The 17,601-nt window shown below is 42.4% G+C and overlaps 1 protein-coding gene across 7 annotated transcripts in view; it reads right to left on the bottom strand.

Annotated features, from left to right (window-relative positions):
• LOC126268074 (potassium voltage-gated channel protein Shaker) overlaps positions 1–17,601 on the bottom strand; it is a 1,571,080-nt gene that overhangs the window by 339,643 nt on the left and 1,213,836 nt on the right. For all 7 annotated transcript variants that reach the window (XM_049973531.1, XM_049973530.1, XM_049973532.1 and 4 more), the window contains exon 3: positions 11,623–11,888. In XM_049973531.1, the coding sequence (XP_049829488.1) occupies positions 11,623–11,888 (266 nt within the window). The remainder of the gene's footprint in view (positions 1–11,622; positions 11,889–17,601) is intronic.

The raw sequence follows: 17,601 nt of genomic DNA, 5'->3' as shown, positions 1-17,601 counted from the left end.
TACCAATAACGATAAGTGGGGCCTTCTGTGCGCTGCAGATAATGAGGCCACATAACTGAAACCGTGTTCTCCAGCGCCAGTTTTGACTGATTTCAGTCTGTGAGTATTCCTCCATCTCTCTTCATTCGGTAAAGGCAATTCGACGTCGTTCTACCAAGCTGACCACCCCAGTTCCCTTGTCTCACTCTCACAGTAAGAGCCGCCAGACTGATCTAATAGTTGCTGTCTGCTATATATGGGTTGTATCGTAATGAATACCGAAAACTGATACTTCTTAGTAAAATACTGTCTTAGTTGGTCCAAAAGTACTGTAAGTACAGGGTGTTCGGAAATTCTGGTTACAAACTTCAAGGACTTGTAGAGCGGAGTGAGTGGATAATAATTTGAATAGGAAACCATGTCCGGAAACGTACTTTTCCGTGCTACAACCATTTGAAAACAAATTGTTAACTCGGCCATCTTTACAAACACTCGGTGATGTGTGAAGCAGTACATCACTTGTTTTACAGTCCCACTCATTAATAGCCAAAGAAATTGCACGTGTAAACGTTGACGTGTTGTCTTCAACGTGATGCTGTAGAGACTCTTCCAATTCGGGCGTACGGCCTCTCCTTGGAGCACCATAGTCACGTCTGCTGACTGCGAAGTTACCCTTTCTCGAAGTCGTTGCGTAATTGCGGCGGAAAGGGTATGCGATGCAGTCATACGTTGAGGAGAACGATCGTGATAAAGGCGATGACCAAAACTCTTCCATTACTGTAAGCTTCGCCGTTCAGAAGGATCACGTTGGTGCATACTTCTAATGTGTGCTCAAACACGTTTCTCTAACACTCACAGGCACGTGAATGAGTCCCGAACCAGGTCAGAGAGATAGGACAGACCTCGAATGACATCAGCTGATCCGACATAACCACCCTCACCAAGGTTACTCTGCTGCATACCTACCTAGCAAACGTGTTTTCAAAAGGGTCACGTGACTTCTGGTTCAAAATATTGTGAACCCACTCTACGACTCCTACTAGTTCGTAACGGGAATTTCTGAACACACTGTATAAGCTTATCTATAAGTATCTGCGCACGAGGGCGTGTTCAAAAGTAATGACTTCGAATTTTTTAATGTGAAATCTCTTCAAGCTTTTTAAATAAAACAAACGTTATTAACATTCTTCATCTTTATTCTTAATGTCTAGATATTTGCAGCCCTCGGTTGCTAGAGGACTCCGATTTCTAGCGTTTAACATGGCGGTGTTTAACGTAACTATGTCGGTACGCGAGGAACAACGTGCTGTAATCAAGTTTCGCATTGGAAGAGTTCGTCCATACTTGGAGCGTCCTCTCCTTCAGCATCATAATGCTAGACCACACACAAGCGCTGCAACAATCCGGCGCCTTGCGTTTCACTGTCATCAATCACCCTCCGTACATTCGCGACTCGGCCCCATCCGATCTTCATCTGTTTCCAAAACTTAAAGAACAGCTTCGAGGACTTCACTTTGATACTGCTGAAGAGGTACAAGCAGAACTGAGGTTGTGCCTCCGTCAACAGAGTCAAACAGTCTACAGTGACGGCACCAACTAATTGGTTTGGCGTTGGGAGAAATGTGTTCGTCGCCAGAGTGACTAGGTCGAAAATTAAGTATGTATACATAAAGAATAGAGATGTAGAATGGTAATAACGTTGGTTTTATTTAAAAAGCTTTAAGAGTTTTCACATAAAAATTCGGGGGTCTTACTTTTCAGGACGCCCTCTTAATTGGCGTCAAATTTCATCGATGGCGCATGCTTAGGGAATGTGGCCGATGTATGACCAGCACTGGCACAATTTACTACTGATGACAGCTGACTCTAAAGAGACCAGCCAGGTAAGTCTTAAAGAATGTGTGTGTCACCGCAGATGCGAGTTCAGTACTGCATTAAAATACGAGCATGGCACGCAGAACACGTCCTCTGAGAAGTACGAGTGTATAGTAAAATTATTCGTGGTGAAGTAGTATTGTATTTCTTGTTAAAACAGGTATTGGGCGAAATTTGGCCCAATTACTAAATAGGGTATTTGTACTAAATAGGACAATATTTCTTGCGAAGTCAGTGATGGCTCGCAACCACAAGTCCAAGTTTGAGTCTCAACAATATTATGAAAAGAATAGCTTGCTGCAAGTCACCCGTTGAGTTGCATACAGGCACAGTGAAAAAGAATATCATACGCTGGATGAGCTTTCGGCCAAAGCCTTTTTCGGAAAAGAAAACACACGCACATTCATAGAAGCACACACACCTGTTGCACACATGGTTCAAATGGCTCGGAGCACTATGGGACTTAACATCTGAGGTCATCAGTCCCCTAGAACTTAGAACTACTTAAACCTAACTAACCTAAGGACATTTTTTCCAGGCAATTGTGGCAGCCTATTGTAGTAATCACATCCGTGTTAATTGTTTTATGCTTCCTTGGTTGTTGGTCCTTTTCTCATGAAAACAGTGCATAAGGACTACCACGTCACTGAAAAACCCGTTTAGTAGTGGGGAAGGCGAATGATCGACTTTGTTTTATTGGGAGAGTTTTAGGAAAGTGTAGTCCATCTGTAAAGAAGACCGTATATAATACAATAATGCGACTGATTCTTGATTAATGCTCGAGTATTTGGGATCTGTGCCAGGTCGGATTAAAGCAAGACATCAAAGCAAATCAGGGGCGGGTTGCTGGACTTGTTACCGGTAGGCTGGATCACCCAAGTATTGCGGAGATGATTCGGGAACTCAAATGGGAATTTCTGGAGGGAAATCGACATTCTTTTCGAAGAATGCTGTTGAGAAAATTTAGAGAACCGGGATTTTAAGGCGACTGCTGAACGATTCTACTGCTGCTAAGGTACGTTTCGCATAGGGACCACCAAAAAACAGAAATTAAGGCTCTTCCGGAGGCATATAGACAGTCGTTTTTTCCTCATTCTATCTGCGAGAGTATCAGGAAGGGAAACGATTAGAAGTGGTGCAACGTGCCCTCCTCCGTGCTCCGTACGGTGGCTTGCTGAGTGTGGATGAACATTGACGAGCCAAAACACTATGATCACCTGCTCAAAAATGTTTGGCCGCCTTTGTAGCGCAGTCCAGCACCGTTTCTGCGTATCATCGATTCTACAGGTCGTTCGTAGATTTGTGAAGGTATGTGGCACAAGTGTCCGGAACCGCGTGACTGCTACGGTCGCAGGTTCGAATCCTGCCTCGGGCATGGATTTGTTTGATGTCCTTAGGTTAGTTAGGTTTAAGTAGTTCTAAGTTCTAGGGGACTGATGACCTCAGGTGTTCAGTACCATAGTGCTCAGAGCCATTTGAACCATTTTTTGTGGCACAAGTAATTACTGTAATTGACTGACCTCTCATTGTGCGCGCTGTGATGGCGCCATTTAACGATCCAGATCAGTTCCAGCGGCTTCACATCACGCGCATTTGATGACCAAGACGTCAACGTGAATTCACAATCACGAAGCGCAAACCACAGCAGCACGGTTCTGGCTTTGAGACACGTACATCTGCTGAAATATCGCCTTCGGGGAAGACATCAAGCATGAACCGATGCAAATGTTCAGCAGCCCTGAGATTCTCTGCGATTGCTATCATAGATCCTATGCAAGAGCAGGGGCATGTTTCCCACAGCATAATACTGCTGCCAGTTGCCTGGGTCCGTGGTGCGGTAAACGTTTCTAGCCGCCGTTCGCCTTGATGACGGCGTTTGTGGCGGCGCCCATCGACCTGGTGTAGCAAAAACGTGATTCATCCGGCAAGCTGACATGTTTCCATTGATTCACCGTCTAGCTTCGATGATCCTTCACCCATTGCAACCCTAATTGATGTCGTAGGGCCAGCATGTGAACACGCAGGGGCGTCTGCTGCGGAGCTCCACGCTCAACAGTGTACGCTAAATGGTGTGGTCCGAAACACATGTGCGTCCACCGGCATTGTGCTCTTTCCCTAGGGGTGCCACAGATCGTCATGTATGCTTCTTTAAAGAGCAGGCAAGCCTCCGAACCCCACGTTCTGTAAGGAGTTGTGGACGTCCAACCCGTTAGCTCCTAGTAGTAGTTTCATTGTCTTTCTACCATTTTTCGTAGATGCTCACGGCAGTAGTACGTGAGCATTCCACCAGCTTCGCCGTTTTCGGGATTCTCCTTCACAGTTTCTGACCTCAGTGAATTTCCTCATTTGCGCTCCGTATCGACGCTAAAATGATGCCCCAGCCGTCTTTGTTCCGCTTTCCCTCAACGCCACTCGGTGGCGTCAAACATCGCGGTTGGTAGGGGTAATAATGTTCTGGCTTGTCAGGGTAGATATGAATGTAGGAATCTCACCAAACGGGAAGAGAGTAGCTTATTTATAGTCAAGCGCCTGCCGTTTAGACAGTCAAAAATTCACATTCAAATGGCCCCAAGCACTATGGGACTTAATGTCTGAGGTCATCAGTCCCCTACACTTAGAACTACTTAAACGTAATTAACCTAAGGACATCACACACATCCATGCCCGAGCCAGGATTCGAACCTGCGACCGTAGCAGCATCGCGGTTCCGGACTGAAGCGCCTAGAACCGCTCGGCCACAACGTTTAGTCAGTCAAGGTGAAAGACCTGACAGGTGAGGAGACAAATGAATTCGACTGCGTCATTCTAAAGAAGGCACTGGCCAAGTTCAAGGACGTAAAAATTTTTTTCGGTGCGCTAACATGTGGAACAGAAACCTTTACAATGGGAAGAAGAGGAGGGGGGAAAGTAGAAGGCACAAGGATAAATATTTGAAAAGCGTACAGGCAGAAACAAAGTGAGGGGGCCGAGTCACAATTAGACTGAGGGCTTCTTTTTTCTTTAGCATTTAGCGCCCCGTTTGCAAGGAGCTCATTAGAGACACAACTCTTTTCCTCGGCTTTGGTAAGCCCTATTCTGGAGTCTGAAGTAAGGAAGGCGTGCAGCGCGGCGCTGCGGCGGGGCGTGCAACGTTCGCAAGCAGTCTGCGACTGCGGCCACAGGGAGGTTCGAGCACCTCCGTCTCGAAAGGGACTCATTGTAGCCTCTCACTCACAGTCTGCCAAGCGGATACAGAGACGCAAATGACGCACATCTAGAAAGAGAAACTGGGAGATGAAATGTTTTCGTAACTTTCAGAGGCCGTGCGTCAAAGCACTGTGATGAAGTCAGTAGAATTGTGTAGAAAAATGGATTCCTACAAACAATGTTATTGTACAAGTCTTAAGCAAGAAAGCATTGAACTGAGTAGACTTAAGGCAGTTCCTATGACTGTGCCTTTACAGGTATGATCCGTGTGGATGTGTCGTGTATATATCTTTCCAGATTCATCGTACTACAAAGCTATGCTTCTCTCGAAGGCTGTTGTCATATATTCTGCCATCTTGCAGATAAGCACCACTAACTGAGCGTAATTTAATGACATTTTTCCTGTGTAGGAGAAATGATAGTTTCGTCTCGACATCATGTCTCGCGAAGATGACATACTAGAACTTATTGCACAGTTATTGTTAAATGCACCATTAATTTCCCTCTTTAAGATTTCAGAGCCGCTCATCTCTAATCTTTGGGAAAAAAAGAATCGTCTTACTTCTGCAAAAGCGATACCAAAGTATGCCATGCATTATAGCGACCTTCCATTGTAGCGTAACTTCCAACATTCATTAACAGTTGTTTCCTACTACCTTGTCTTTTTTTTGTTTTTTTTTTTTCTTCGGTTGTTCCATATAGTTGCCTAGGTTAGATCTACTGTTCGCTTGGAATTGTCAACCTTGATGCATAAAGAATAGACATTCATGAAGTGGTTGTAGCCAGTGGTGGCAGAAAAGGAGGACGACGGTGACGATAACGATAACGTAGGAACGAATTAAGGTGCTGACATCAATGTAATTCTAATGACTAAGTCTACCCACTCTTAGGCAGCGTAAGCGACGGTAAATAACGCACAACAAATATTAAAAAAAAGTACACGTCAATGTGAAAATTTCTCGGCCTGGCGGCCAAACAGTTATTGTTACATCACAAGTGCACTTATAATTAGCCACGTTGCCTATTAGTTCAGTGTGCTTTTTGTAGCTTTTTTCCCCGAGTTTATTACATCATGGAGGTACGAATCCGAAACGTCTAAAATCCACTGTTGCCGAAAATCTTTGACTGGGTGCTAAACGCTTGTCGCACCAAAAGGTCCTAGGACGCGGTAGTGTGTAGCACTCATAGAAGGCCACAGATTTGGCGGGTAGTGCGGGAAGTCTAACAATTCTTATTTTACATCCTTTGAGACATTGCTGGGTTCGTGAAGTGAACTGATGAAATATGGTTTTATTTCATTTGCAGCACAGTTGGCTCAGAACATTTGAGTACTACTCGACAACACGCCCGGGTTCCAGGGTTCGGTTCCTGGCGGGGTCAGTGATTTTCTCTTCCTCGTGAGGACTGGGTGATGTGTGCTTCCTTAGGTTAGTTAGGTTTAAGTAGTTCTAAGTTCTAGATGTTCTAGATGTTAAGTCGCATAGTGCTCAGAGCCATTTGAACCATTTGAACTACTCGACAGTTAAGAATTTATATCTGCATGAAGCACAGTACTAAGACGCCTTTTTATGTCTCTGAACACTAACCACAACCTGTCTGCCAGATGACACAGACTTTGACTGTTTTGGTACACAAGGAAACAGTCCTCAGGCCACTACTTTGATTACTGTATGGCGTTGGGATTGAAAAAAAATGGCTCTGAGCACTATGGGACTCAACTGCTGTGGTCATTATTCCCCTAGAGCTACTTAAACCTAACTAACCTAAGGACATCACACACATCAATGCCCGAGGCAGGATTCGAACCTGCGACCGTAGCAGTCGCACGGTTCCGGACTGCGGTTGGTTTTGAGTGAAGCGTTGAATGCTTGACACCCGCAGTAACAGATCGAGGCACGTAATCACTATCACACTTCATGTATGATATATACTGAGTGGCAGAATAGGAAAATGTTTACTGACTGAAAAGGTGACTTCTTCAAGCTGCTTTTGCTTTTTTGCCTACAGTAGGATTTAAACTTATTGCCGTTAGACAGCTAGCGCGTTAGACTATTCCCGCGACCCGTACAGCTCAGCATCCTCGGATCTCACTCTGTTACCACTTCCACTGACCAAATCGTTCCGCCTGCCACTTCTCAGCGAGTCGTTGTAGTATGATACTCGTGAAATATTTAGTTTCGCGTGCCTTACAATGTGCCATGACTGCATTTGGTAGGGAGGTATAGGGGAGACGCGACAGAAATTTCAACCTTGAGAATTTTTACTGAAATTTTGAAGGAGATTGGGGGATCATACTTAATCCTTCTTAAGAGTTCTGTACGACAAAAATTCAGAAAAATAACAGAAGAAAAACGGCATCTTCTGAACTTTAACATGTCAAGCACAATACGATAGGCAATTTTGGAAAACCCCGTTTCCGTGTGAAATTTTCACTATTCAACAAAACCAAAATATTTCAGTGAGTTTAAGAGTTTTTGAGATATGACGTCATAAATTTAAATGCTAATATTCTACCTCAGGCATTGCCACGATAGTTGTCGACATCTATTGAAACAACAAGTTCATTGTTACCATTCACAGTTTATTTTATTCCCACTACGCGTTTCAGAGTCTTGAATCTCCATCATCAGCTGGACTTATGTGAATTAATACGATTGGTATGTGTCGTGTTTACGACTATGAGATAAAATGTGGCACTTTTAGTAGCAGAAGACAAAAGCAAGACACTATTTCAGTACTTAGCTCATAGTTTTGTGGAGATCTTTACTTGTAAACATGAACAAATACATAAATGTAATAGTAAAGGTACCTACAGTAATCACAGGCACCTTTTTCTGTTGTGCTGTTTGCATCTACACATATACTCTGATAATCGGTTTACGGTAAGTTGAGGAGGGCACTTGGTATACCACGGTCGCTTCTCCTCTTCCTTTTTCAGTCGCAAATGGTTCACGGGAAGAACGGATGTAGGCTACTCCGTGAGTGCTAGAATATTTCCAATTTTACGTTCATGGTATTTCCTCTAGATAAGCGTAGAAGGAAGCAATACATTGATTGACTCTTCCAAGAAAGTACGCTCTCGAAACCGTGATGCAGAAAGAGTCTCTTACAGCGTCAGTTACTGGAGTTGGTCTTCGTGATGCTTACGCGCTTACTAAATGAATATGTGACTAAACGCACTTCTCTTCTTTGGATATTTTCTATATCATCTAGCAACTCTATCTGGTACGAATCCCATAGTGACGAGTAATATTCAATTCTTGGTCGAACAAGGCTTTTGTAAGCTCCTTACTTTATGTTTGGGCTACAATCCCTGAAAAATTCTTCTAATAAATCTGTCTGGTATCTGCCTTAACTGCGATTAGTTTCAGGCGCTCGTTCCACGTTAAATAAAAAAAATTGGTTCAAATGGCTCTGAGCACTATGGGACTCAACATCTGAGATCATCAGTCCCTAGAACTTAGAACTACTTGAACCTAACTAACCTAAGGACATCACACATATCCATGCCCGAGGCAGGATTCGAACCTGCGACCGTAGCAGTCGCGCGGTTCCGGACTGAAGGGCCTAGAACCGCTCGGTCACGCAGCCGGACTTTAAATCACTTCGAACGGTTGCTCATAGGTAGTTTACGAATGTGACTGCTCCCAGTGATTTTTCTGCGCTCGTGTAACCACAACATAATAGGTATTTATACTCACCCATGCGCAATGTGCAACATTCGTTTAAGCTGAAGGTCAACTGCCTGTCCTTGTACCAGGCGGCGCTCCTTTGCAGACACTCCTGTACTTCTCTACAATCTTCTAGTGTTTCGACTTCTATGTATACTCCAGCATCATCCGCGAAAAGTTTCGTGGAACTAACTGCGTTATCCATTAGGCCACTTATAAGTATGTGCTGATATATCGAGAAAAGTCATAATCATGGTCACGATCGCTGGATAACTCTCCAGTCCAATTACACATGTGGTCTAATATGGCCTGAAATTTGGTTCGTTAGGTGCCAGTGCGGAAGTGTATCCAACACTTTCGGGAAATCGCACCAATTTGCGCTCCTGTATCGACTGCTTCTTGTCTCTTGTGGATTTAAAGAGGAGCTGGATTTCATACGATCATTGTTTCGGGAACTCATGTTGATTCTCCGGCTGTTGTGGCCGAGCGGTTCTAGGCGCTTCAGTCCGGAGCAGCGCTGCACTTTCGGAAAATCGCACCAATTTGCGCTCCTGTATCGACTGCTTCTTGTCTCTTGTGGATTTAAAGAGGAGCTGGATTTCATACGATCATTGTTTCGGGAACTCATGTTGATTCTCCGGCTGTTGTGGCCGAGCGGTTCTAGGCGCTTCAGTCCGGAGCAGCGCTGCTGCTGCGGTCGCAGGTTCGAATCTTCCTCGGGCATCGATGTGTGTGCTGTCCTTACGTTAATTAGGTTTAAGTAGTTCTAAGTCTAGGGGACTGATGCCCTCAGTTGTCAGGTCCAATAGTGCTTAAGAAAAAAAAAAAGACTTTTAAGAAAAAGACGTTTCGCATTTCGGCCTTCTCTCTGTCGTCCTCCGTTTCGATGCCAGTAAGATCAGAGAGTGTTTGGATCCGTTTACCGATTAAACACAAGACTAAAACTTCTTAGGATTTTCTGTCAAGTCGAGAGACAGAACTGTACTTTCGAATTCGCTGAACGTTTCACGCATGGTTCTCCTTACAGTAATTTCGGTTACGTTCAGTTTTTGATTGTCGGTGAGGTTTTGACTACCTTTAAATTTGCTACGAAGCTCTCTTTGCTTTCGTAGCAACTTTCTAACACGATTGTTGAATTACATACAGTTCGTAGGCGTATCTACATAATTCATGGTTTATTAGAAACATTAAGCGCAGTGAAAAGTATTATAATAATAATTTTGTCAACAGTGGCAGTTATTTACTCCCACATTTATATGTTTTTCATCTTTGAAATTAAAGACCTCCACAATACTATTAACCATATATTAAAATAATGTTTTGCTTTTTCTTCTCCTTCTATTCAGTGCCAGGGTTTCCTCCAGTGTCAGAAACATAGCACGTACATGTCGCTTTAACACACACAAATTTACCTTATGATGGAGGTTTAAATCTCTGAAACGCGTTGTGGAAACAAAATAAATTGTGACCGGCAACAGTAAACTAGTTGTTAGAATTGGTGAGCTGTTATTTTGAAGCTATTTTCCGGATGGGAAAAATTTAGGCGTTAAAAAATAATTCATATGTTTGACTCCGGTTGAAATTAGGAGCAGAATCTCTGCAGAGAAAATAAAATATTTTGCAAATATTAAAGGGGTTTCCAGATATTTAATAATAGGTACTGGAGAAGTACATACGGTAAAAAAATCCGAAAATTTCGGGTAGACTATTTAAGTAAACGATTTAGAAAAATCTGCTTTATGGGAAACGACACAAAAGACGGAAAAGCTGAAAAGCTCGGCGAAAAAACTGAAAAATAAACAGCTATAAGATAGTAGTGAAACCGGAATCCCTGTATGCTGGCCAATATCTAGTATTAAATTATAAGCTTGATGAATTAGAAACATTAGAAAGCAAGACATATGGATAATATTAGGCCTTCAGGAAAACTGTGCATTTTGGAAACTAAGAAGCAACGACGAAATTTATCAGACCGTATAAAATATATTACAAACAGCGTGAAAGCGGTGATTACTATTTTTGGATATATTTGCAGAACGGTTGACAAGGACTCGCAAAGCAGATCTCGTTTTTTTGTTTGCAAATATGAAAGTATGTATGTAAAATATATTCAATTGTCACAGATTCTCTTGCTGCCTTGTGTGCATAGCATGACGTTTGTATACACTTAAGCAAGCAATGATGGCGTATTAGAAAGCAATTTAACGACAGCTTGGATTGAAGAGAATAGGAAAGATTTGGAAAGGAATAACGAAAGATAAGAAGAAGTACTGGAAAGAGAAATACTTGTGGGAAAAGTTTTAAAAGTGCACGAAATGGTGTGAAGATAGGAGGAAGGAACACATTGAAACAGTGAAGGACTAAGATCTGAAATTGGAAAGCCATACCGGGAAGCCGTAAAAATAGGGAAAAGAAACAGAAGAACTTTTTTACACGCTAGAGATTTGTACCAAACTTGATAGAGACTTTTTAAAGTGATTTTTGTGGCATAGAGAGACTTTAAACTTTCTGTTATCATGGAGACCATGCGGGCAGTACCTTTCACTATAACGGTTGATCTTTGGACTTTGAACGTCAAATGTCAACAATTTAAGGCAGACGACAGACAGAACAATTTTCTTTCAGGCCGCGAACTTTTCGCTCTGCCATATTACACTGCAGAGAAGTGAAGCTTGGAGAAATTTCTGAATCAATTACGGCGCTCCAGACTGACTGGTTGAAACCTGTTACAGCGCTCCATCCTGACTGGTTATCTGTGTGACTGGAATGATAGGAACTTTGTGTCTCGAATGAGTTGGACGTCGAAAGAGCGACTGGAAGGGTTCCTGAGTAGCAGTGAAGCTCGGCTGAAGGATCGCGACGTCCGGTGATGTGGGCTTCACTGTGGGGTGGTGTGTGGTGAGAGGCGCACCTGAACTTGTTGGTGGCTAGTTCGCCCAGCTCGTAGAACTTGATTTCCTCGGAGAAGACGTCGAGCGGCACGTTGACGGGCCGCCGCAGCCTGCCGCCGCTCTGGTAGTAGTACAGAATGGCGTCGAAGCTGGGACGGTTGCGGTCGAAGAAGTACTCGTTCCTGAGCGGGTCGAAGTAGCGAATCCTTCTGGCGGGGTCTCCGAGCAGCGTGTCTGGGAACTGGTTCAACGTCCGCAGCTGAGTCTCGAACCTCAGACCGCTGACCTGCAACAAGCACAGCGACAACAGCCTCGTCAGACAATTGCACAGGGCTACCAGCCGAGTGATGCTAAGACATCGGATACGGGTATGCTATGAAACAACCATCTTATTTGATTTGTCTTATTCATTGTCTTTCGCAAGTTCATTACTGACAAGGAGACCTTCTGGGAGGTACATCGAGTTTTGAGCTCCCACTTAGCCTGCTTATGGTGCGGCTAGGCACATATCACACCCTAAAATCGTAGGTGCCAATGCGGTCTCGTTTTTGAAATATTGCCTGTTAAAGTTTGGGCAGCTCTTTATATACAGAAAACTTTCACTATTGTGGCAAGTAAACGAGTAGCCGAGTGGCGAGCAAGCGAGACTCCCCTCCAGGCGACCCTGGTTCGAGACCCGTCTATGCTACTTTTGTTTCCTTTTTTTTCAAATGCCTGTTTTAATGCATAATTAATCATGAAAATTCCGCAAGGGATTGATTAAAAAGAATTACAAGCCTCTATTAATCAAAATTACACACTGAATGTCTAATTTTGTTTCAATCTTTTGCGTTTTTTTATTTTAACAGGAAATTAGCCTTAATGTAATTTCTTGAAGTATTTTATTATTGTTCAATTTTTTTTCGTTGTATTTATAATTTTATTCCGTTGAGGTAGGAAATATTATAAAAAATGCCAACGAATGAGGGATTAAAAATATGCCTCATTTAATAGGTATTTCCTATGTTTTGATGAGTACATTCCGACGGATGATACTTTTTATAAAAACAATCAAAACTTTCGACACCACAAACATCGTACGAATACACATTCATTTTCATCGCAATCGCATCTGTATTTTCTCGAGTCCGCAGGAAACGCCACTGCATTGACGTTATGGAATAATGTTAAAATTAAAAAAAAACGCAAAAGATAGAAACAAAATTTGACATTCAATGTGCAATTTTTATTTATAGAGGATTGTAATTCTTTTTAATCAATTCCTTGCGGAATTTTCATGATTAATTAAAAATTAAAATGGGCATTTGAAAAAAAAGGAAACAAAAGTAGCATAGATGGTGTAGGGAAGCAGCCTACTCACGCCGTATAAAATTCACATCAGTCTTTCCATTGTGTGCCAGCCAGTCCGCTGTGACTAGCTCTGATGTCATAAAAGTTGTGCAATACTTTAAAAATCAAGTAAATAACCTGAAATGTTTCTAGCATGTTAGGAGTAATACTAAATCAATATGTGTTGAATATCAGTTCAATAACTTTAACCATTTTCTAAATTTGGATGTTTTTCTGTAAAAATCATTGGCTCTACAGAAACGAGCTAGAAACTTAAAAATTTATATTTAGATTCCTTTTGCATAATAATTTAGTAGAAACAGTATTCTGGATCTCTCAAATTAAAATTTCAGTTGAAATTCATGATTTCCTGGTTTTTGTCTTAGAAATTAAGGAAGCAAGATAGGTTAAGTAGGCGAATAAATAAGGCTAGGATGTTTAAATTTAAGTAGAAGGGCGATCCTCTATAATCATAAAGATGTGAGAAGTTTCAACAGAACAACTATAAAACTATATCGATAGCGTATCTCCAAAGGGTAAGTTCAGAGCTCGTGTAGTGTAATTAAATTAATTCTCTCGCCCAAAATATTTGACTTAGCCACGTCAGACTTTTATTATGATTACTTACCTGTTTGCTGATTGCACATTTAAATTGAGAGCTTCATCGGCCGTCAGCAAAGGAAGCAATGATTTATTCGATAACTTAGTGGTGCATTACTAACCCCGCTTCTAGTCGGGAGAGCGGATTTGATCAGGCGTTCCCTTAGCCGTCCGCACCGCGGCTTTATATATAAGAACGCTGCGCGAAAAAAAGAAAGCCCCAGTTCTCTCCAGACGCCGATTAGCGCACCACCTGTGCCGGGAGTCGCGTCGCGTCGGTATCATTGTTATAAACAGCCTCGGATGCCGTAATAAGTTACTCGGGATATGCGTAACCATGAAATCATTTTCTAGTGATGTTCTAATTCTGGGATGACTGGGATGATCTATCTTCAGTCTTTCATGTGCTGCCGCAGGACAGACATTCTACCATTATTTAGTGTGGCGTTTGATGAACATTATCATAAAATTATGGCGAGCATTCACTTAAACATTTAATTTGAACAGTTATAGTTGCATCAGCGCATTAGACTCTGAACTGCTCTGGTAGTTGGATTGTGTAGATTCTTTTTGGTCTGTGACTTTCAGAATATAGTGAACATTTTAGAGAGAATGGTTTTCGATTATGAATCCCACACAATCTCCTAATTCATCAGAGCTATAAGCTGTAGCTATAAATGTATTTCTCAGATAAAGTGGGCACTAGGAATTCTAATTACAGGCTCCACGTTTTGCTAATCACTTTCTGGTTGCCAACATTGTAGTCAGAGAGCCAGTGTTGAGGACGGCAAACAACAGCATAAATAGTAGGAACATTTTATAACAATTATTTCCACCCACTGTCCCACAATGGGTCTCGGACTAGGGTCGCCTGGACGAGAATTTCGCTCGCTCACTTGCCACAACAGTGAAACCTTTCCGTATATAAAGAGCTGCACACACTTTAACAAGCAATTTTTAAAAAATGAGGGAGAATTGGCACCTACAATTTTAGGGCGTGATAGATGCCTACCCACACTATAAGCAGGCGAAGTGGGAGCTCATAACTCGATACACCTCCCAGAAGGTTCCCTCGTGAGTATGTGGCACAGGGGACATTCTACACTTCTGCTACCCGGGGCATAGGATTAAGCTCAAATAATTTCTTCTACTGCTCTTAATCAAGAAAATAAATTCTGTCAGAGAAGATTTAATTAGTTTTAATTTATTTAATTTTATACAAGTTTTGCCACAGCTGCTATTACTTTAAATGTCTACATGTAAAACATCATCTCAGACGTTCCACTAGCGCTAAAGTTCGCCGAACCTCTTTAGGTGACTGGTTCTAGGACCTTGTTCAAGTGTACGACAGCACTCGCCAAGGTCCTCGACACCCCTCACCTGAATGTAGCCACTAGTGGAAATTAAAGCACTTTTTAACAGCCACGAAGGTGATGTTTCACATATCCTATGAAGAAATTAGATTTTGCTTACTACTACTGATAATAATATCTGGGACAAGTTTAGCGGATGGAAATTATCGTACGTTAATGATATTTACATTCAGTTGGTATAAAGAATACTTATATTTCGATTTTGAATGTTTAATGGTTATGAATTTTTGTTTCTGGCTAAACGGGTAAAAATTTTGGTTAGTAAAGGTGGTGGTGGTGGTGGTGGTGGTGGTGGTGGTTGTTGTTGTTGTTGTTGTTGTTGTTGTTGTTGCTGTTTTCAGTCCGATGACTGATTTGACGCAGCTCTCCACACTACTCTGTACTATGCAAGCCTCTTCATCTCCGAAAAACTACTGGAAGCAGCATCCATTCGTTCTTTGATCTCGCTCTACAATTTCATATTCCACATTTTCCTCCATTGCAAATGCCGATTTCTTTCAGCCCGCAGAATGTGTCTTATCCAATGATGCCTTCTTTTGGACAAACTGCCTAAATTTCTTTTTACCCGAGTTCGATTCAGTACCTCCACGTTAGTTACTCGATTTACCAGGTGACATTTTTCTGTAGCATCACTTTTCATAAAGCTCGTATTCTCTTTTTGTATGAACAGCTTATCGTCCACGTTTCACTTCAATAAAGGTAAAATTTCTTAATTCTATCACGAAATATAATTATTGGAAGACATAAGGAGCATTATGCGAATAACTGAAATGTGGCACGAAAGTAATAGAAAGATGTTTCAAATATTAATTTTAATGCCATTTGTGCAAGAATATCGAAGTATTACGATTTTCTATGCTTAAAGAACATGAAATATGTAGAGGTGTCCAGTAAAATTTGTTATATAGAGTAGCCCATACCTATATAGGCTTAATTAATGGAAAAAGACTTAATAATGGTGTAAATAGCTTTTATGTTGTTATGGAAGAAAAATGAACTGTAAAATCAAAGTAAATGTGAGGCGCTAAATCTACATGACGAGAATACAATCCTCAGTCGGCCCTAATATTTTGTATGTCAGTTATCTCTTCTTTCGCCTTAAGAAATGCTTTGTTTGTCTGACAATTCCCGGTTGTACCGTGCTTACGAGTTCACGTTACACTGTAGATGTCCGCATAATTGGCTGGGTAGTCATTTCGAAAGCTTGTGCTAGGAAAGCGCATACCACATCTGACTCCAATGTGGTATTGAAGTCACCTTTAGGACTGAAGGCAGTTTCGGTTAAAATGGTTCAAATGGCTCTGAGCACTATGGGACATAACATCTGAGGTCATCAGTCCCCTAGAACTTATGACTACTTAAACCTAACTAACCTAAGGACATCACACACATCCATGCCCGAGGCAGGATTCGAACCTGCGACAGTAGCAGCAGCGCGGTCCCAGACTGAAGCGCCTAGAACCTCTCGGCCACGGGGGCTGGCAAGGCAGTTTTGCGTTTAGTGATACAATAATCATTTTGTCAAGAGGAATATGCCATCGCGGTTTATAAATAAGAAATCCATTATATCAGTTAATGATTTCATGTTAGGTAACTGGTTTTAGAATTGTATACAATCAGATTGTCGTTGCTCAATTCCTCGGAGTCTTTCGCTGTGGCATGACTGAATAAGCTCACTTATGTTTCCGCGTGTTTTTTTTTCACATTTATTTCTAGCCCAACGGGCTGAAATGGTTGTACAAGATCCGAACCATTATAGAGTGCTCGAAGATCGCTCACAGCGTCCAGTATTATCAGCCATGGCAACAATAACTTCAACAGAATGAGATTTTCACTCTGCAGCGGAGTGTGCGCTGATATGAAACTTCCTGGCAGATTAAAACTGTGTGCCCGACCAAGACTCGAACTCGGGACCTTTGCCTTTCGCGGCCAAGTGCTCTACCATCTGAGTTACCGAAGCACGAATCACGCCCGGTAGTCACAGCTTTCCTTCTGCCAGTATCTCATCTCCTACCTTCCAATCTTTACAGAAGCTCTCCTGCGAACCTTTCAGAACCAGCACTCCTGAAAGAAAGGATATAGCGGAGACATGGCTTAGCCACAGCCTGGGGGATGTTTCCAGAATGAGAAGTAAAGCTGTGAGTACCGGGCGTGATTCGTGCTTCGGTAGCTCAGATGGTAGAGCACTTGCCCGCGAAAGGTAAAGGTCCCGAGTTCGAGTATCGGTCGGGCACACAGTTTTAATCTGCCAGGAAGTTTCAATAACTTCAACAGTTTGTGGCGCAATTGGTCGTCGGCCACTCCCACTAGCAATACCCAACTCGCCAGTTAATTCGAACTTCCGAATCATGTTCTTGAACCCCGATGCCGAGGTAGGATCTCTATGTATTCCTTTTAACGCGTTGATACTCGCGAAGAGCACGAGCACTGTTACGAATAAAGTCCTGCCCACCTTGACCAGACCGATGTTGCCTGTCTGCAATGTAATGCACACTGCTGATTGTGTTTCAACTCTACGTCGTCGTATCAGTACCGGAGTCTAAAGGCATGTCATAACACTAACACTACTAGCAACGCAAATACTGCAGCGCACAGTCTGAACATAATTCCTATAAAGCTGGGTACCCCACAGTAAAAAGATTTCCGTCTACACTGACTCAAGCATGCAAAGTTCAGTTACAACCACATTGCGCGTGC

The sequence above is a fragment of the Schistocerca gregaria genome, chromosome 4, assembly GCF_023897955.1.
Source record: "Schistocerca gregaria isolate iqSchGreg1 chromosome 4, iqSchGreg1.2, whole genome shotgun sequence".
Classification (NCBI taxonomy): Eukaryota; Metazoa; Arthropoda; class Insecta; order Orthoptera; family Acrididae; genus Schistocerca; species Schistocerca gregaria.
The sequence above is the reverse complement of the archived record's forward strand: the minus strand, read 5'-3'. Positions and strand labels throughout refer to the sequence as shown.